The sequence below is a fragment of the Oenanthe melanoleuca genome, chromosome 1 (genome assembly GCF_029582105.1).
Source record: "Oenanthe melanoleuca isolate GR-GAL-2019-014 chromosome 1, OMel1.0, whole genome shotgun sequence".
In the NCBI taxonomy this organism is placed as follows: Eukaryota; Metazoa; Chordata; class Aves; order Passeriformes; family Muscicapidae; genus Oenanthe; species Oenanthe melanoleuca.
Genome location: NC_079333.1, coordinates 50,875,698 through 50,897,480, shown reverse-complemented (window position 1 = coordinate 50,897,480; position 21,783 = coordinate 50,875,698). Strand labels below are relative to the sequence as shown.

The window sequence follows — 21,783 nt, the reverse complement described above, 5'->3', positions numbered from 1 at the left end:
GAGCCTTTTTTAACTAGCAGTGTTAATTTTAGTATTTTAATGCCATCAATAGAAGAATGTGTGTTGAACATAGAGAAATGTTGAGTTTCTGCTGACTTGAGTCAGGTAAGTTTTGTCTTTATATTGAGTCATTGGAACCTGTTTACTGGTAGCTTTTTGGTGTGGGGAAATTTGTTCTTTCACTGAGGAAAGTGCCAGTGTTCAGTCTTCATGTTGGGGATGTCATCATTCCAGCAGAAACAATCTAAATTTGGTGTGGGCAGGAGGAGAAAGAGGAGGAAAATTTTGGTCAGTGATGGGCTGGAGTCCAGTAGTGTGCAGATTCAGGGGGTGGCCCCTGAGGTGTGGAGCAGTGTATTCTGTATGGGGAAACTGTCCTTATGCTGGCTGAATTTTTTAGTGGGTGGTGCTTGGGAATCAGGATTATGTTTGGCAGAAGCTCTCATGGGGCACTCTGGTCATCTGTTGGAAGCTGCAGCTTTCCTATTTTCAAGCTGCTGCTGGAGGTTGTAAGTTCCTCATTTCCTCTGAAGCAGGACCAGCTTGAGTGGCAGACCCCTACCAGAGGCAGGTGCTCCTACCACCCTGTGTCTGTGATTGTCTCAGAGGAGCTGGCTGACCCAGAGTGCTCAGGGAGGCATTTCCTACTTTGGCACTCCTTCCCACCAAGAGGACTGGGATCTGCTGTGCCTTGTGGAGCAGCTCTGATGAAACTGCTGTACAGAGCAAGCCATGGTCTTTAAAGCCATGGATTATTTTCATCATGTCTTTTCACTCTCTTGAGAAGACAACCACAAACTGGTAGAGCTTCTTGACCTGTGCCCTTTTCTTGTTTGGTCCCTAAGTGTGAGGAGCTGATAGGTTTTTCATAGAAGTAATTCCAAAAGTCTTTTGTCCCTCATAGCAGGAGGAAGAGGAGGCAGCCAAAGCATCTGTCTCTTCCCCTGTAGCTTGCTAACATTACTGATGGGTGAACTGTGCACATCTCTCCCTGATTGCTGTCACATGAAAGGAAAACTGGCTGGTCCCATAGTGCATGGAAGAATGGCAGTACCACCTTTTCCATTGGACAGTGTATCTCTTGGAGGATTTTTTACTCTGAAGTCTGGGTTGTTTGCATTTCTGGTTATTGGGCTCAGTGAGTTGTGCTGCATCATAACAACCAGAACCATTTGCTGGAGTTTACCAGGTGCCAGAACCTGTGTTGGGAGAGCTTGCCTTCAGGCACAGACTGCAGGGTTATGAATCCTCCTCTTAAATGTTCTGGTTTTTACAGCCCCTCAGTGTTTGTCAAGAAGCTGTTGCTGTTTGAGTGTACTTTGACATCGTACTTGAGTTAATCTTCTTTGGCCTTATCCTTTAAGTCAGCCTTTTGACATAGTCTGGGGGCCAGGTTTAATCTTAGATGGTTCTTGCTCTTTTTCTAGAGTCAGCAACTTAAAATTGTCTGTTTTCTTCCTGTGGTGCACGTGTGTTTAAGCCAGGATTACAGGAAAGCCCAGTGCAAACAGTCAGGGGACATTTGATTGCCACTACCTCCCCTGGCTGCCTTCTGAGGGATTTTAGAAGTATTTTGGAGCCTCGAGGAGTATGTGGGCTGCAAGCTGAGAACAGCTACAATAAAAAGGATGTGAGTTTGCCAATAGACTTGATTTAAAAAATTAGAAATCCACATGGTTAGGGCTATTTGTGTGTGCACAGCCTCTGTGGCAGTGCAGAGGAGTCAAGCAAGCTGATGCAAAAGTTGTGGTGTACCAGCTGTGCCAGGAAACAAGTGTCTTGTCACACTGCTGCTCTCTGGCAAGTTCTTTCTTAAGGTAAAAAGTCCTTTAAATCTGCTTTAAATGGGTTTCTGTGGTGTTTGTTAGCCAACTACACTGCACAAAAATCACTGCAGCCAGGGGATTTGTACAAATCACAGGCTTCTCTTCAAGTCTCCCTAGATGTAAATATGTATCTTAATATTTTGGTTGATGCTTAGTCTTGAATGTTTTCACATTTAAAAACCTACACAGAAGTGGACAGAAATAGGTGAGAATTAGAAAAAAAAGCAGTCTTTCAAGTTAAAAATATTACTTCATTTTTTAGAAGAGCTGTGGAACACAGATTTGTATATTTTCTAGTCAAAACTACTCAGCCACTACTCTCCTTGGAAAGTCACTCAAATGTGTTGAATATGTACATGAGTGTGTGAGGGGTGGCTGCTGTTGTTACAAAAACTTTGAGCAAGATAACACTGCACTTCCTTATCAGATGCCCCAGAAATGCTTGGCATTGAAGGAAGTAGACAGCAGTGGATGAGTGAATGTGGGGTCCTTGAATAATTGACAGAGGAGGAAAAAGGAGGATTAAGCCCATGACTACTTTACCAGTTTCCATTATTTGAGGAATGTGTTTTAAAGTGATAAGTCCTAAACTTCTCTGATGCCTTGAGAATTTTATTAAAAAGAGCATCTAAGAGCTACTAAACTTTCTTAAAATTGCAGTTGGTATGTAGATATCTTCAAGATACTAGGTCCAGATCCTTCACTCATTGCTACAAAACTGAGTTTTGAAAGTATTTTTTACAAAGCCAGTCTTGGAAGAAACGTTCTTCTTTTCTTCATCTCCCTCTCCTTCTTAGGTAAATGACAGATTCTTAAGACTTTGCTAATAGAGGAGAGATGGAAATCCTTCTCCATGATAACTGAATGCTTGAAATACCATGTTCAACAAAAACCTATAGAAAAGAAATCCTTGAGAAATTTTTGAAATGTAGTTCTTTAATTTCTGCTTTGTCACAGAGACTGTTTTATGTGCATTGTGTGGTGTTTGGAAGGATGCCTCTCTTTTTTCTAATCCACAGGGCATTTTCTAGGGGTCACGATGGGTTTGGTAATCACAGCCGTGGCAGACCGTGATCCCGCTGGGCAGCAGTGATGGCACGTAGTTCAAAGTCTCTTTCCCAACTCTGCCGTGGTGTCAGGGTGAATGTAGGCAAACAGTGCCTTGCTGGGGCTCTGCCTTGTCCAACTGTGTCAGCCTGCAATGCCTGGGTGCATGTGAGCTGACTTCAGAAGAGCTTTGTTGGCTTTCCTATGATTTCAAAACCAGCCTTCAGCAAATATGTTTACTTTATATTCTGCCCCTCTTTTTTTTCTTTTTTTTTTTTTTTTTTTTTTTTCTTTTTTTTTTTTTTTTTGATGTCCTATTTCTTGCTGCTTTTTGTGTTTTCTTGTGAGCCTGTGTTTTACAGGTTGCAAAACTGTAAAATTGTGAATTATCTTGCTGTTATAAGCCAGCAGCGGACAGGAAGAAAGTGGAAAATACTGAATAGGCAGCATATTGCTGTGTAGGCATTTAATGTTGTTACAGTGTGATATAAGTTAAAATATTGCTTATTTCCTCTTTGCTGTTCAAAACAACCTGAAGCATGTTATGACCAGGATCTAAACAATAACTGAAAGAGTAAAAACAAATGTTTTAACAGAGAGAGGCATGGCCTGCCAAATACTCTGTGTAATTTATGATTACATGAACAATCAACAAACAAAATACTTGAAAACACCTGACTTTTCCGGGGGAAGACTTTAATTTCTTTTTAAAACCAAATGAAAATGTGCAAAAATCCCCTGCAGTGTCATCAAAACTGAAAAGAATCCAAAAATTAAGCACGAGTACCAAGGGCTTCAGTGTTTCCTGCAGTTGCCAGCAGTTTAACAGATCTGTGGACATAAACCCAAATATATATCGCAATGATAAATTATTATAAAATTTCAGTAACAAAATTGGCTAGATAATAATGGAAAACAGGCTTCTGTGAACATGCTTTCTTTTTTTTTGTGTTTCATCCTTGTTTTTAAAGAGGGCTTTATGTGACCCACAGAATAAATAACTTCCTGTGTCTTGATAGCTATTGCAAATGACAGCTCCTACTGCTGACATTCCTGCTATTTTTAATCTGACGTAAGTTAATGTCCTGTAAATTTTATTTTTTTATTTATTTTTCTGAAACGAGTGCCCCAGTCTGACCAGCTCAGTTAGGAGCTGCACAGGGGGGACTGTGTTTTTTCTCTCTCTGGTAGCAAGAACTAAACTGCAGTACTTAAAAGAAGCAAAAGCTGTCAGGAGACAAATACTGAGCAATTAGAGTAACTTAAAACTTCCTTGTTGCACCCCTTTGAATTGATTTAGGGTGTTTTAGCTCCCAGTGTCAGCTGTGCTTTTGCCTTAATATGCTTCAATACATATCTGGGGAAAGCTAGAGGGAAGCTCCACTCCCTTCTTCTTGATGGGAGGCACCTGGCAGATTTTGTGATTGGGAATCTGACTGTTGCAGTCCTTAAATCTGAATACCAAGGCTGGCAGGTTTGGGCTGCCCAGTTACACATGGGATTCCCTTCGAGGGGGATGGGGGCAATGATGGTGAAGCTTGCACCACTTGAAAACTGTGACCTCTAGGAGGAGGAAGCCTAATCTGGAAGTTGATAAGAGCTTTTTGGGTTTGAGGGATTAGCATAGAGGAGGGGAGGCTTTTCTGAACTGATAAGTGATTCAATGTCCTCCTAATAGACCTCATGTTCCACCTGGTGGAAGGCACCTTGTGCCCAGAGCTTCCCTGTGTCAGGCTCAGTCCAGGGGAATGGGAGACTGAATGAGGTCTGGTCTCTGAGCAGCCAGGGTAAGGCCAGTTTCCTTGTCTATGTCAAATGGAAAGAGAAATACTGATGAGAGATACTTAAATAGACCTAGTTGGCAGGAGAAATCTAGCACCCAAAATGTCTAACAAAGCTCATTTTTGCACAAGTATCCCACTCTGGAAGCTGTCATATTTTGTGACCAGTGGGGTCCTGCACCTCTTCCAGCAGATGTATATGTAAAAGATCTTGCACCACAGTGGTGCTGCTAATCTTCCTTTCATTGTCCTTGTGGTAATATTTTACTGCTTAAAGAAAAAAGAACATGTGCGTATTGTGATCATTGCTGGTGCATCAGAGCTCTTGGGCTTTGCTCTGTTAATTCCATTCTTGTCATTAAAAACATGTTTTTTTCATGTCCTTTTTACTTTTCTTGTTTGTGAAGGAGGAAAGCAAATAAATACAGAGCTGATGATTTAAGTCACTGTTACCAGATGACATTCTATGGGAATGTGGTCTTGCCAGTATGTAGATTGTAAATAGTTCTTTGATTTAATAAGGGTCTTTTAAGTACAGAGCACAGCCTACAGTAGTGAGGGACTAGGAATGCTTCCAAAATGGGTGTGAGGGCAAAAAAATGGCCTTTAAATTTCCCTTCTCTGGGTGCCCATCTTGCTCTGAGAAATTCTGTCTTCCCATAGCCCACTGAAAACTGTGAGCCTGTCTGGGGGTAACTGTTCAGACTTGGTGCTACATGTTTTGCAAGACTGGACGACTCTGGCTTTGTAATATTGAGCAGATGTCATAAAACCCAGTGATGAGTGCCAGCAATTCTTGAACTGCAGCCTGAAGAACATCACAGAAAGCGGCATCTGAGAGGAAGATGCTGGCATGAGCAGTGCAGCCACCCATCAGGAGTCTTCTGAGTCCCAAGAAAATCAACCAAAATCCCTTTTAAGTATTAATCTCACCTTTTGAAAGAGAGTGGCTGCAAGTGCCATGCAGTGGAGAGGGGCAGTGCATGCTGGAATATAGCCAAAGGCTGTATTGAAATTTGTATGAGGGTTTTTTCTGCCTTTGGAGTAGTAAATTGTGTTTCATAGAGTATGCTAGTCTGTGGGAGCAAAGTTGAATTGGAAAGAGCTCTCCTAAAGAGAGTGTGCTGGTGGTCTGACCTGCTTCTGTGGTGGGGGAAGATGAGTACCAAGGCAAACTGTGTTCTGAGAGGCTGGGGAGAAACATAATGTCTAGGTTGCGTGGTGCTTCTTCGGGATGTACAAAGAAGAGTAATTGAAAATATATAATTGCTTCTTGTGAGAGAGAAATGAACAAACACTGACTGTATAAATCAATATCCTTTACATATTTGCAGATATGCAGGAGTTTCAAGAGAACTTTAATGTGATCCTATTTAAGCTATTTTAATAAAAATATAAGAAATCAATTATTTTCTGCTACTGCTTTGTTAACAGGAAAATTATATTTTATTTTCTTCTCATATATGAGACAGATAAAGGGTAAATTGACTAGAGGAAACACAAATAGTAAAACTACAACTATGTACTGGACTGTGTTCAGATATAAAAGAAACTAGGAAAGAGAAATGTCTCTTCTTGCCTCAGTTTCTCTTGTTTGCTACATTAACATCAGATATTTACAACACTAAGTGAAATTCATGGGGTGGTTGTTATTTTTAAGCTGGCACTGTCCCCTTACAAGTATGAAACCTTCAGCATCTTAACCATTAGATGCACTAAATAGTTTCTAAAGATGGCCTAAACCAAATGAAAAATGACACTTAACTTTGTTTCAGTTTTCTTTTTGTAGTTTTGGGGATTATGCTAAAACTTTGCTAGTATATCCTTGCACTTGCTGTAGTCAAAATAAAGATCAAATGCATAGTGAGATGTAGCCTAAAGATACTGTTCAGCCTGTAAATAAAAGGCTTTGCCCTTCTTTTCACAAGCCTTGCAGCTTCCTCAAGCCAAGGATTTCCTGTGGGGCACAGCTAACCCTGCTGCAGAGGAAGCTTGCTGCTTTCATTGACGCTTTGTTTCTGAAAAACTGGTATTCAGTGACATCCATCACCACAGTGTGTGAGTCCTGTAGTTCTTTGCTAAATGAAAAGACTGCCTCTGCTATGCTAATACAAGTGTAATAAGGAGATACTTTTTATTTTTTTAAATATTCTACATAAAGGCTCAGTCAACAGAACTTTTTATACTGTTGGATCTGTACATCCCTTTTGTACATCCCCTATGTTGCTTCTCAATGTAAGAAATACCAATAACCCTTGGGTTGCTCCAGGCATGGTGAACCCATGGGCAGCACAGTGGATGGGGCAAGTGTCTTCAACTTAGCCCCTGTCTCCAGTACATCCTGCTTTGCTTTACCTGCCTCAGTTTTAACTCATTTTTAGCTGTTGTGAGCAGCACATTGCTTGTAAGTCCATCAGTCATTCCAACCCTTTAGGTTATCAGTGATTTTGAGGAACCAAATTGTCTTAATTCATTATGCAGGGATTTTAGTCTTCAAAGTTCATGTGGCTTCTCAAGTAGGAATCTTTACAGTTGTTTGTCTTAACCAGTTAAAACTTTTTGAGTAATCATATTTGGGGTTTTTGATTTTGTTTTTTTCCTTGGAAGTTCTCTGTGTGCACTCAAGGCCAATGCAAAAAATTAGCTCTATTTTCTACTACAATATGTTTTCATCTCTGTAATTTGCACTTAAGATCTTGGCCTTATTCTGACCTTATTGCTTCTAATTGGTAAGAACTTAATTCCAGTGTTCCTTTTAAGATGATCTGCTAGTCTAATTAGCATTGATATATTTAGCATGTATACATGTTTGTACCTCTTCATTAGAGCTAACAAATGTCAATAAAAGGCTGCTGAGTTTTAGAAAGAAAAAGAGCTGGGGGGAAAGTTTCTATAAACAGTGCTGTAGTCTTTGTGATGAATTGGGTGTAACAGTGGAGAGTGGCAGAGGTGAAGCAGGCTGTCTGTTAAACAGGAAACGAGTGATTAACATTTTTTGTCCTAGTGATCATAATTATTCCCACTGGCTGAAAAAACTAATAAACACCGCTTAGTCTCTTTACTATAGCTGCAGAATAAAATTTTGAGCTATTAGTCATTCTGGCATTGTATGGATGAACTGCTACTTTATTACTTTAATTTTTTTTTTTCCAGTTTAATGAATTTTGCCTATAATTGTGATTCATGCTTTCCTAGCAATAACCTGCTTTTGCTCTGCATTTGAGGGCAGCTCTTCCTCAGACCGTTATGGCTGCGTGGTGCCTGCGTCCCTGCAGAGTCGCATTCCCGGTCACTGCATTAGAGCCCACGGTGAATAATTGTAAAAGGGCTGTCTGCCTGCCACAGATCACAGCAGCCTTCCTCAGGCCTGATGGACTGCAGGTGATGCCAGTGCTTTTAACCCCTTTGATGGGCACACCTTAGCAGTGGTGCACGGTGCTCACCTCGGCTGCGCTGTTCATTCAGTCTGGTCTTGGCACAATGTGGGTGTTCCCTCATCTTTCCTGGGCAAAAGGTACAGGCTTCTCTATGTGCAATGGCAATATTTTGTGGGACTGCTTTGAAAGACTGATCATTTCCCTGACCTCTGATGTCTTATTAATGGAATCCTTTACCAGCTTTTCTGTGATAGCACCTGGTCACTCAGGTTATTCACAAATCCTCCTGCTTTGCTGGCTTTTTGTTACTGGCATAATTGCACAGGCTGCTTGTGAAGGCCAGAGACCTGAGAGTGCTTAAGGAGAGAGAGAAGCCCTAGTTTAAAGGGCATCCTGACTTTGAAACATCCCTCTTGAGGTCTCCTTGTTGGCCTGTGTCACTGCACTGAACTCACTTCATCATGAGCTGTATATGTGCATTCGCATATATGTTTCATATCTGTGGAAAGCAGAAATGTTTATTTACTAATATGGAACCCTTATATTTGTTAAACACTTGTTTTCCATCTGTTGGAATAGAAAGCTTTTGTAAAGGCAGTATTAGGATTTGTCTGGATCACCAAAAACAGTTATCCCTTCTATCTTTGAATTTTTTTATCTGATATTTATTTATTCTCTTTTTTCCTACACTTCACAACTTTTAATGCTGTGATAAAGAAACTTCATAAATGAAGTCATCATTTATCCTGATGGCTATTTGCGTTATAAATTTTTTTTTAATGACACTGTGGGGCCTTCTTATTGTTGCCTTTCTTTCACCTTTGAAAATGGATGGATTTTAGACAAACCTGTTGGCTATCTTGGTTCCCCAGATGATTTTACCAGAGGGATGAAGGTGCATTCAACAAACTTAATTTTAAAATCTCATGTTTTTCATGTGCATTTTTGTCCCTTGTTTTTCCTAGCCAGTGTCACATGGCTTCCTTATCTTTGAAATCCTAGGACATATTCTATATATTTGGTGTACACTATGTTGTTGATACATCATGCCTGTATTGTGCTGACAGAAATAAATGTAGTTATAAAACACTGTATTGACACTGATGTAGGTGATGGTTAACCTATCTGTGGCCCTGTTTTTCTCTTGGAGGTACAGAAAACGTAAGAGTGATTAAAAGTTTTGGTTTGGGTCATCATATGTGGAACAGTCTCTAGGTGTGTGCTTGCCCTTTGTGCACACTTGACATAACTGTGAACCTTTTTTTATGGTTTTTAGTTTAATTTTTCCTAAATGCCGGTGTAGGGAGAGAAGGCAGTGTTATCACCTCATTAGAAATGTCCAAACTGCCATTATGGAAATGTGCTTTCAAGGAGTCTGCCTAGGATGAGGAAGAGGATATAGAATATAGCAGCTGGGAAATATTTAAATACATGTCAACAGAGTTGCTCTCTTTGACATACAGGCATGCACAGCCAAGTCTTAAACTTCAAAGTTTGAAGCTGGGTATGCATTTTCTCTTCCTGCATGTTACCATGATCCAGAGAAGAAAACTCCAGTGGCTGAGAAATCCCCTCCAGTCCCTGGTGGCAGCAGGATGCAACCTGGAGGATGGCCAAGCACCTTGAGTAGTCAAAGTTTTCTAGTCTTTGACAGCTGTGAGAAGGAAACACAGGGTAGTATAAATCTGTGAACTTGAATGCAGAATGTACAGGACTTAGATTAATGCCATGGACATACTGCCACAGGAACCCCTTCTGTGTTCAGGATTCATGTATAGCAACCATACAGCAGTAACACACACTCCATCCTGTTCTTGTGCATCCATGCATGGAAAAAGGGATGCATTGCTGAACTCTTACCACATGGAACAGTTTATGGAAGTGTCTCCATGTTTGGAGGTGGTGTTTCATGGGTGGTGGTCTGGGGAGAACTCTCACTAAGCCACCACATGTCATGGAAAAGCTCAGGGAAACAGTACAAGGTCCCCCTAGGAAGAGGGAAGTATTTCTTCACTTTTTCCAGCTGATGCTTTTTAACTGTTTAACAGTACAGGAGAAAAAATGAAGTCAAACAAAAGCACCTCCCCAAGAACAAAGGACCCAAAAAAGCATGACCTGTTTGGGAGGAAATCCTGCCCTTCCACCTTCATGCAGCTGCAGCTGGCAAGTTTCCAGCATCTTCTAAATATTACCCTTTGACCTGAGGCTAAGTCACATGCTTTTTGTCCATATTCTTACTGGACAACAGAGAAGGTTTGAGCTGTAATAAAAAAAATACCACAACTGGGTGGCAAAATAAGCTGTTTCATTAGCATTTGAGGCCTCTGACACTGCAGTGTGGTCGTGAACATTGTAGTGTCAGGAAACTTTTTGAGAGAGAAATGTGTGCTTGTCAGTAGACCAAGTGCTTATGACTGTCCAGCACTAACTCTGAGAGAAATCCAAGCTACATGTGCAGCATTGGCATCTGGACTTTTTGTATTTTATAGTTACTAGGTAAGACAAACAGGATTGCCTTACACCAGACTGTTGTACCAAAGGAAATTCTGGTTGGTCTGGAGTTACCAATGTTTTCTTTCCTCCTCGGCCTCTTCATCCAAGCCCCGTAAACTTGGCAGCACGGTTGGAAACCACAGCAAAACGGGTGCAGGCAGTGTGGCAGTTGCAGGCAAACCTGCCTGTTTTGCCAGGCATGATCTAACCTGGCCTTGGATAGATGGCACATGGTGCCACTTGCATGGATAGCCCCTGCTGCTGCTGTCCGGCTGTTAATGCTGAATGAATGTGAGCAAGTGTGCTGGAGAACTTCCTGGCCTCTGCACACTTTCCTAGGAGTGTTAATGACTTCTTTTTAGAGTGGCATTGGCCACTGAGGCTCCAAGAGGAGGATGATGTGAAGATCTGGACCTGCTGTAGAGTCTCTATACAAAGACCTAGAGGGAAAGATTGAATGTCTTCTGTAGGACATACGGAAATCCTGGGAGGATGGGGTCTTCACTCCTCTGCTGCAAAACCTTGCTTTGGTGTTTCACTACAAGGAGATTGTGCTGGCTCAGAAACCTGCTGTAAGCTGTCAGTAACAGGATGTGCTACAAACTGATGGTAGAACAAGCTGGCAACTTGTGTAGACCAACCCCTTGGCAGAGGTGCAGAAAGCAGTGGACTCCTGGGATGTGGTCTGAATGAAAACTTAGTGGGCAGTCATTAGACTATTAATTTTAATGGAAAGCCTGTGGAAACAGAGTGGCTCCAATGGCCTCCCAGTTTGACTGCATCTGCTTCCAGAAGACAACTCCTTTCTACCTTTGTTACTAGTTACTTTTGAATCTTCCTGAGATGCCATGGCATGCTTTATTGCAATACTGTCAGCATATGCACCTTGATAGCAAATACATTTGTTTTTGTGAAGTGTATTGACTGTCTGATCCATTCCTCACTCTCCCTTTGGTGGCTCTCATGGCACTCTGTTGGGGGATGAGTGGATGAAAGTGTGAGGGTGGGAGAGACCATGAGCACTTGTAGGTGCTTTTACAAATTTGGGGTCTTGCAGCTCCCCAGGTAATCACAAATCCACAGCTAGGTCCTGCTTGGAGAGGTTTGCAGTTGGGTTAAAGAGGAGCTCTGCTTCCCTCTGCTTTTGGTGCTCCAAGGTCTGGGGTGGAAGAAAGACGGCCAAGTGTCACTGTATGGTCTCACTTCAGTAAGTACAATGCTGTCAAGTTTAACAGAGCAACTGAGTTTCCAGGTATTTAGTAAAACACTCACCCAGTTCACTAAAAAAATAATTAAATACCTCAACTTCAGTTGGGATAGGGATATAATTTTTCTCAGCAATTAGTCAAAGTTTAACTGAAGTTGCGTGTTTTGCTATTTATATCTTGGGTTTAAATGCAGTATTGGATATCAGTAGAGCTGTTGGAAATGCCAGAAGTACAGCTGAATGATATAAATATGTAGATTCAAAGGAATAATTATCTTGGCTTCACAAGTTTTATTAGCTGGGATGTGCTCTACATGTTGCACATAGCTGATACGGGTTTGGCATATTTTGAGTCTTAAATCAGAAAGTAGCAATAAGCATATCCACAGTTCCTGGTCTGAAAGCTGAAGTTTACTTTATCTCAGAGGCAAAAACTCAATCCCAGGAAGCACTCCACAGGTGGCAGCAGCCCTGCTGCCATCCTGACCCAGATTTTGATAAAATTCCAGTGCAGTTACGCTCAGCCCGATCTGGCATGAGCTGCTGCTGTGCAAAGACCCGTTTCAGAATGCAGACTCTTGCTTTTGGAGTCATTCAGGCCAGGTTTTGGGAGGCTTTTCTTGGGAGTCCAGGTGAAAGCCATGGCTGAGGGCATCTCTGCAGCGTGCTGGGGCTGGCGGTGCCGCCGCACGCCCCAGCCACTAACAGCTGCGCCATTCCTCCGGCTGCCAAGATCCACTGCTGAAACTATACTTTTTTATCAGGTCATGTTTGCATCTGGCAAGGATTTGTAGACACAACATCATTAACAGCAGTGCATATTTTCACAAGATTTACCTCTTCAACACTTTTTCCAAGTTAGTAAATCATAGCTTCTTTAATGTCCTGCTGGCTGCGTGAAAAACAGGAATTTATGTAACAAGCTCTGGGCCGCAAACCTTTTCCTGTTAGGAAAATTTTTTTTTTTTTCATTGCTGGCAGAGTTAGGAGACAGCTCTGTTACTCAAAGAGCGACCTCAAATGTCCTCGGTACAATAATACCAGATTATAACATTTCTGATGACTAAGGAATAGCAGTGATTTCTTAAATGTTTAACGCTTGTGTAGCAGAGGGAGCTGAGGCTCATCACGGTGTTTTCCCTGACTGATGTTTTGTGTGTTTGATATGGCTATTTTGATAGTAAACAGTGATCCTGAGCCAACCAGCTATGTTTACAAAATACAGTAAAAAAAATGAACTGGCACAGGAGGTTTTTTAATCAACAGCCGCATGGAGCAACTTTCTTGCGACATTTGTAGAGCTGGACTTGTGTCAGCCACAGATTTGTCTGTGGCCCTTGAGTGAAAACAAGGCTGGCCTCACAAAGCTTCTCAGCCTGCCCCTGAGCAAGTCCAAAGATGGATTTCCAGGCTTACCCTCCCTATGTGGTAGTTGCACCTGGTGCAAATAAAATTCCAAGGCCATCCCTAGCACCCTGTTGCTAGATCAACGATGGTATTTTGATTGTAAGGTTACCTGAACTGAAGAGATACAGTCCTGCATTACAGTTTCTAGGAGAATGGCTTCCTTTTGAAATTGAGTAAGGGAACACTCAAATCACAGAGCCATCAGGGAGATGCTTTGGTTGAAGGAGACCTTAAAGATCATCTGTTTGAATCCCTCCTGCCATCGCAGGGACACCTTCCACTAGACCAGGTGGCTCCTGGCCTTGAATACTGTCAGGGGCTGGGAATTTTTGGTGATGTCTGTTTTACTGGGATAACTTGTAAAGATGGTTCTTTGGAGGAGAGGCTGGAAAAGCTTCTGAGTTTAGGCACATGGTTTGACTCAGTGCTGAGCTGGTTGAACAGTCAGTGCCTTGAGGCAGTGCTCTGCCATCTTCTGGGAGTGTCTTGTGCCCCCCTTTGGGGTGAAGCTGCATTCTGGGGGCATAGTCTTCAGTGCTGTAACACCTCCTTGGTGCCCTCATCTAGTGAAGGTCTCCTTTTGATCCCAGACTAACCCCTTCTGTTGAGCTCTGCAGATGGCCAGTCCTGCTTTGTCTGTTTGGCTTCCCGTGGTCTAAAACATATCATGGCTCTTGCAGGGAATTTGAGCCTGTTGTCTCTGGTTTAAGCCATGAGATGACTGCACCTGGCATGCCTACTTAAGATCTTTAGTTGCTAAAAATTACTGTGAATGGAAGGCAGGTAGTGAATTACTGACTTCTGCCATTGAGGTCTAATTTCTGGTTTTACACATTTATTTCATGTGTTGCTTTGTGGTTCCCTCCTCCTTGTTCTGCATGAATTGCAGTCCTAGCATAGACCATGGTACTGTCTCACCCTTCTATTAACATCTATGGCTGCCTGTTTCAGTGCTCTTTGAACTTGTGGCCTTTTGTTAGCAATTGTGTTAAGATACAGGAAAACTTTTCTGTTCATACAATGTTTTTTACATGTGCTCAGCAGAAAATTATATAAGCAGAAATAAGTTTATTTACAGCTTGATAATGCAAAGATTAGTCTCTTGTTAACAGGTCAGCCTGTGGCCTTCCGCTTTGGAATTTTTAAAAAATTCTTTGTCTGTATTTAAAATCAAAACATTACTCATGGCTGAAGAGGTAAAGAAAAGCTCCAGTACCTCTGGTCATTCTTGGCACAAGATACCTGATTCCCTCAGGTATTTAAAGAGTCAATTTTGCATGTTAAAATGTTAGTTTTGAAAGAGAGAGATGGTTTTAAGACTGAGAGTTTTGTTACAAGCTTGTGTATGCTCTTTACGTTCCTTTGTCTTCTATGATTTCTTAGGCCATTTATGATGTTTGTTTACAAAAATCAGAACTTAATCCTCAACTGGTTTTCTGTATGTGTTTCCTCATACAACACAAGTGATATAAACCTCGCTAATGCTCAGTGACAATAATGACAATTTGTGTGTCAGGGTTTTGGGATGTGCAGGATGAGAATCCATTATAAGGACCATACAACAGGATCTTAGCGCTCCTGAATTTTGTGTAAAATAATAATTTTTAAAAATCCATAAGTACGGTCAGGTTTACTCATTAGACAACTCACTTTAGTCGTCTTCTTGATCTTCTGACTTATTTTGTCTCTTTTATGTGGAATTCCTATTTCAGAACAGTTCCTGCAGTTTTATTTAACTTTTTATGATGTCAGATGTGATGGAGGCAGATGACAGACAAATTGACATGGCGACTCTTTGCAATCTTGTTTCAGCCAGTTTAGAGCAGTGAGCAGATGAAAGATGTTTCCAGGCTGGCATGTTTTCTTATTTAATGATTACCCCAGTGTTTTCTAACAAAATGAGAATATGCTTACAAAAGCAGATGTTAATATGCCATAAAAGATGCATGTCTTCTCCATTTCTTACATGCTTTTCTGTTTTTCAGAATTCAATCCGTCACAACCTGTCTCTGCACAGCAAGTTCATCAGAGTGCAGAATGAAGGCACAGGGAAGAGTTCCTGGTGGATGCTCAATCCTGAAGGAGGGAAGAGTGGCAAATCTCCTAGGAGGCGAGCAGCATCCATGGATAACAACAGCAAGTTTGCCAAAAGCAGAGGCAGAGCTGCCAAGAAAAAAGCAGCCCTTCAGTCTGGTCAAGAGGGAAATGGTGACAGCCCCGGATCACAGTTCTCGAAGTGGCCTGCAAGTCCCAGCTCTCTCAGTAACGATGACTTCGATAACTGGAGTACATTTCGACCTAGAACGAGCTCTAATGCTAGCACAATTAGTGGAAGACTTTCTCCTATTTTGCCAGAGCAAGATGACCTTGGAGACGGGGATGTGCACTCCATGGTATACCCGTCATCGACCACCAAAATGACTTCTACTCTACCGAGCCTTTCAGAGATGAGTAATTCTGAGAACATGGAAAATCTGTTGGATAATCTCAACCTCTTGTCACCTAATACATCAATGACTGTGTCAACCCAGTCTTCATCTGCCACCCTGATGCAGCAAACACCAGGTTACTCGTTCGCATCCTCGACCACAAGTATAGGTTCACCGAATCCTGACTACAGGAAATTCACTTACGCCCAAGCTAGCATGAACTCTTTGTCCCAGATTCCTATGCAGTCTCTCCAAGACAGTAAATCAAGCTACGGATCGATGAACCAATACAGCTGTCCTGCGGGACTTCTGAAGGAGCTGCTGACTTCCGATTCCCCGCCGCACGGCGATATCTTGGCGCCGGTGGACGCCGGTGTTTCCCAGGCCGGCGGCAGGGCGCTGGGCCAGGGCGTGCTGATGGTGGCCAACTCGGTGGTGCCCAGCTACGGCAGCCAGCCCCCCCACGGCAAGATGATGAACCCCAGCGCCCGCCCGCACCAGGGACACAGCCAGCCAGCGCCTGCAGTCAATGGCCGTGCCTTGTCACACGCCGTGAGCGCCATGTCACACACGGCGGGGCTGAGCCGCCTGTCCACCGTGAAGACTTCCTTACAAGTGCCTATGGGTCACCCCATGCAGATGAATGCCATGAACCCCTACGCCCCTGTTAACAGTTGCAACGGCTACGGGAGGGTGGGCATTGTTTCCCTCCACCAAGAGAAGCTTCCCAGTGACTTAGATGACATGTTAATTGAACGGTTGGACTGTGACATGGAGTCGATTATCCGTAATGACCTTATGGATGGAGAAACATTAGATTTTAACTTTGACAGTGTATTGCCTAACCAAAGTTTTCAGCACAGCGTAAAGACAACCACACACAGTTGGGTGTCAGGCTAGGATGTAGTAGGAGGTAAGCTGTGCTTTTTATAATAAATCTGCAAAACAGATAAAGGGAAAAGAAAGAAATGTCAAGATGCTTAAAATCTGGGAGTTCTTCTGTGTTGGCATGTGAACTCCCTCAGTAACAGTCAGTCACTTTCCAGTCCTTTGTTAGTTTGAGGATCAGATTTGCACTGATGCATTAGGACTGTCAAGTACCGACTTCTCTTACTTCATGTGGAGTGCTAATGTTTTGTCATTGATGTTTTAAACAAAAAACTTGCTAGTTACTAGCCAGTAACAAATACTTTTTTTTCCCCCATTTAAAGCATCTTAAAGCTAGCTTGAACATATTTTAATAGATTTATTCATCTGTTGTGAATGTTAATTTGTTCTTTTTGTTGTTTTTTCTTTCTTCCTAGGCTATGGTTAAATTCTCCAGACTTGTCTGACAGCAGGAACTGAGAAAAGCAGTACAAAGATGTCCTTCACCTTTCTTTTTAATGTTCTTGACAAAGCTGTGCGCAAGCACTAACTTTTTTTGGGGGTCTTTTTTTTTTTTTCCCTTTTTTCTTCCTTTCGTCAGAGTTGGCAGCAGAGAGAGTATTTTCCTGTACAGGATGTTTGCCCAAGGTTTGCAGGTTATGTGCTGCTGTAGATAAGAACTGTGCCATTGGAAATTTCGTTACTCTGAAGTGCCAAATTCACTACACCATATAATCACAGCAAAGACTCTTACTTACATCATGTTGTGCTTTCGGTTTTGTACAGTATGATCTGTAGAAGAATTGTTTTTTAAGACTATCTGTTTTGGTCCAAGAAAAGTTTATAAACTTTTGTAAGAATACTGTGATGATCTCATGCCCTAAGTAAGTTTAACCTTCGTTGATGTTACCTGTGTTTTGATGAATTGAGATAACTGTGGACTTGCCTTGCAGCAGTATGAACTGCATTATTTTACTCAAAATTGCCACACATTTCATATGGGAGTAGAATAGCCTGTTAAATATGATCCTACTAAACTCACTGACTATTCAAAGGAAACAGTAGGTTAAATGCCATTTGATAAGTTACCTGTATTTGTGTAAATTTATGCAAGAATATATCTGGATTTCATTGTCAGATTAATCACTTTATTGTTGGGCTTAAGATAATTTTTGGAATACTTTCCAAGCTATTTTTCTTATAATTAAAATCTACTTTTGTTACATAGGCAACTTTAAAAAAAAATAAATCTGAGATCTGGCAGCATTCATAACTTCTTCATTTTGTACAGTATTTTAACTGGATTAAGTACATGTTTTTATAAATTTCCCTAGCACTTGGGAGTGCTAATAAAGGAAAAGCTTAATAAGGATCTTGAATACAAAACATTTCTGTCCCTTTTTTTGTTGTGTGATGTAAAAATATAGACAACTTTATGTTTAGAAATATTTAATCAGTTTTATATATGCATTTTTAGAAATGTCATCTGCTTCTATTATCATTTTAACTACCACAAAGTGTTAAGTATTCATTGTTAAGATGCTTGTACAATGCTTCACATTTATATTTATTTCATGGAGGTCTCATAATGTTTGTGCACTCAAGAGCAAGACCTTTTGCGGAAAATTTGTAATTGTAGTAAAATTCATGACAAAATTTTCATTTGTTTTAATTAGCATTAGTCCTAGGTTCATCAGTGTTTCTGTTTTAAAGCAGTAGATTTGAAGAGGCAAAAAATTCTGCTTTTGAGTGGGAGACTAAAACTTTAATCTTACTGCAGGAGAAAACATTACTTGTTTTCAAAGGAAAGATAAAGTAAGTGGCAAAGTTTCACAAATGCATGAGTTTTAGGGTAGGGGAGAGCATTAATCACAGAGATCTGGTTTCTGTGGATAAACTTGGTCTTGCTGGAATAAGCACACTGACAGCTACCTGAGCATTTTCAGGAGTGGATCTTGGAATGAATGATTCGTGATTTTTTGTAATTGCATGATGCAGTTTTCATGGATGTGTGAATAACAGGCCTCACCTGTCTTTTCACAATGGTTGCTACACAACATTTGTGTTACAGAAATCCTTGGAGCTTTTTTAACGCACTGACAGAATTAACAGTTTTTTTTGCTAGGGCTGGCTGTTACGAAGAAGGGGAGAAACAAATACTTCTGCATTGATTTTTCTTTTGTCTAAATAGCACACAACCAGAAGATGTCCTAATTGAAACTCATCTTCCCTGTAGTGATGGTGTACAGTGGAGAAGGAAGCAGGATGTGTCAAGTAAATGAAGTTTAGTAACAAGCCACATATTTAATGATCCTGTTATGACTTTCCTAAGGCTCTGCAATGTATTTATTGATGTGCTAGCATTTAGCTCTCTGTTGGGCTTAAATCACTACTAATTACAGCTGGTCCTACTTTTTTAGATATGCTATGATGTGATACAGGATCTTCCCCAACGTGAAATTGGTCTTTGGTTTTGAGCAAAATCAAATGTTCTTAGTGCCAAAGCCTCAATGAAGCCCCCTGCTTTTACAGGCAGATATCTCCAGTAGCATCTTCACCATCAATTGCCTAATCTCTGAAACATGATAGTAAACCCTGGCAGTGGAGCAAGTGGAAGGCTCATACAGGGGTTTCTGAAGATCATTCTGTCTGCTGCATGTGCAAAAATGTTTGCTCCCAAATAGGCACTGATACACATAGTCAAAGTAATCATAAAATCCACCAGTAATCAAGGCTATACTCTGTGGGGATGCAGCTGAACATGCTACATTTAACAATATACCTCCTGTTTATTATTTACTGCTACTGTATAACTTCCTGTAAACAGATATTTTATTAATTTCCTTTTATGCCTATGAATAACATAAATGTAGCCTTTCCTTAATTACAGCAGTCTGTAGAAAGCCCTTTTAATTATTGTGAGAAAACGGTTGTAGGGTATCAGAGATTTGGGCGGCGTGATCAATTTGGCATTTTTTTGGGACTTGGGATTTTTTTAATTTTGGCAGGTTTTTTTGTGAATTTGTTTGAGGTTTTTTTTTTTTTTTTTTTTTGGTTTTTTTTTGTGGTGCCATTCTAATGTTTTGCAATTGTAATTCTGGAATACTGTGAAGTTGGTGAAGGAGCATGTTGTCTGCCTTGAAAATAAACATTATGTGACCTCTAGTTATAAATCCTTTTTCAGTAAAAGTACCAAGTTTCTGGAGTAACTTAGTTTGTCAGAATTGTTGTAAATGATTGGTTTGTGAATTGTGCAGATGATCTTACCTATGCAGCCTTGTTTTTGACTTTTCTCTGGTTTGTACTGTTATTAAAAGTTTATTGTATTATAGAGCTGTTCAGATATTTTAAATATAAAGATGTATTGTTTCCATAATATAGCTATATGATATATGTTTAGGTAGTAGATGCATTAATTGGAAAGCTCTGCTTTGATAAACTGACAGTTTGCCTACACTTATAAGCAAAAATCATATTGCTTATTATTGGCTTAAGTCAACAGAGCATCCCTGAGAAGTTAAAATTGGACCAATTATAAAACAGTATAAAATTTGCACTTGTTAAACCACTGGATGTATGTTAGTACTTTTTTATTTTTTTACTGATTTGAAATTCCTATTTTCATTATGAAATTGCTAGGATTCTTAATTTATGACTGATTTTAAATAAGGTATTCTCATTATTATTATTATTAATGTTATTATTATTTTGGTAATCGTAATGTAAGATGCAGCATGGTTTATGCAAGCAAAAAGCAAATTATTCGACATGAAAACTGGCCTCTTTTTTGAAGGTGTTCCACAAACCAGCAATATCTGAGAGATTGGCATGTACATACTGCTAGTTCTATTTGCGAGCGCTGTGACAGCTCTTCAGCGCTTCACTGCTCTTAGTCACATTGCAAAATTAAAATTCATACGTGGATATTTTCAGAAAAAGTGCCTGATGTACTTCTACAGACACATGAGAACAATCCCTGACAGTTTGTTGTATAAAGCCATAAATGTATATAAATTATGTTAAAAAGATTTTGTGTCCTTTCTTGTATACAGAGAATGAGATTTGTACCAGGATTCTACTTGTGATTAGTAATCCTTCTGCTGAGATGTTGTCGTAATCACTTTCCTCACCATGTAATCTTTCTAATGATGATGATCCCATTTGGACAATCGTGATGGCATTAGCAATTTTATACAGAAAAATACCTCATGGTACCAAGTCTTGCCTGGTGAGACGATAACATATTAATGAGCAAACACTAACTGCAGAATAGTTAACAAATTTTCCATTACTTGGTATAAAGGAATTTTTCTCTCTTGGCATTGCTTCTGGATTTGGAACTGTAGCAGGTACAGGAACCTAACAGGGCTTTGTTACCAGTGTTTAACCACAACCTAGTGTGCTAAAAGTAACTTGTTTACAAGTCTTTGAGACTAAACGCAAGAAGAATCCGTGCCTGACTCCCAGGGCTCACGAGACATCTTTGTGTAGAGATGTGTTGTTGCTGGAAGATGAAGGAAGCGGCATCAGACCCTGTTGCCAGTGCTTCAACAAGCTTAGTTCAGAGAAAATGGCAAAAAGTCCTGAAATCGTTTCAGAATGGGTATTTGTAAGTATAAGCTCTTAATAAAATTGCTATGACATGAGATGGTAATTAGTGTATCAGAATGTTATGTAATACATTATTAAAGAATAATAAAAAAAGGGGATGCTAACATCCGTGAAGCCACAGGAAAGAATTAGTCTTTTAGTCCAAATGAAATGTTAGAACCTAATGCTATTAAATGTGGGAGAGAGCGGGCCCAAGCCCTCTTGGTCCTCTTTCCCCTGGTTTTTTGCCTCTTCCCCTCCTGAAGTCTGTACCTTTTCTCAGAGTAAATTTTTTCCTTGCTGAACATTTGCCAACCTTCCTGGTGCTGCTCCTTTTGCAGCCATGCTTTAGGCGGTGGTGATGGGAGCGCTGCTGATGTGAGTGAGTAGGGAGAGCAGGAATGTCTAATTCTTTTTTTTTTTAATTTTATTTTTTTAATTTAGATTGTGTTTCAAAACAGAACTGGAAGAAAGGATGAGAGGCTGCCAAAACAGACAGCCAATAACACCCACGCCACAGTTGTCTTGTGAGGCCCCAGATCCCTGCTTGCCTGCAGGTGGGGAGGGAAGGGGTGGCAGAGAGCAGTCTCTAAATGAATTGCTGGCAAAAAAAGCGCCAGTTTGATCTTAAAGTGAGCAGAGGTAGACGTAAAGAACATGAAAGAGCTAATTGCATGTAAAAATAGAAATATTTAAAGATAGCTGAAAAATAATTTCTGCTTGTACCTTGTAGTTCCATCTTTATTTTAGCTTTACCCT

The 21,783-nt window shown here is 40.7% G+C and overlaps 1 protein-coding gene across 1 annotated transcript in view; it reads left to right on the top strand.

The window, feature by feature from the left end:
* Positions 1-21,080, top strand: part of FOXO1 (forkhead box O1) — a 59,747-nt gene extending 38,667 nt beyond the window's left edge. Inside the window, exons 2-3 of the mRNA XM_056490764.1 lie at positions 15,124-16,480; positions 16,872-21,080. Coding sequence (XP_056346739.1) covers positions 15,124-16,467 — 1,344 coding nt within the window. The 3' untranslated portion in view covers positions 16,468-16,480; positions 16,872-21,080. The remainder of the gene's footprint in view (positions 1-15,123; positions 16,481-16,871) is intronic.
* The last annotated feature ends 703 nt before the right edge of the window (positions 21,081-21,783 follow it).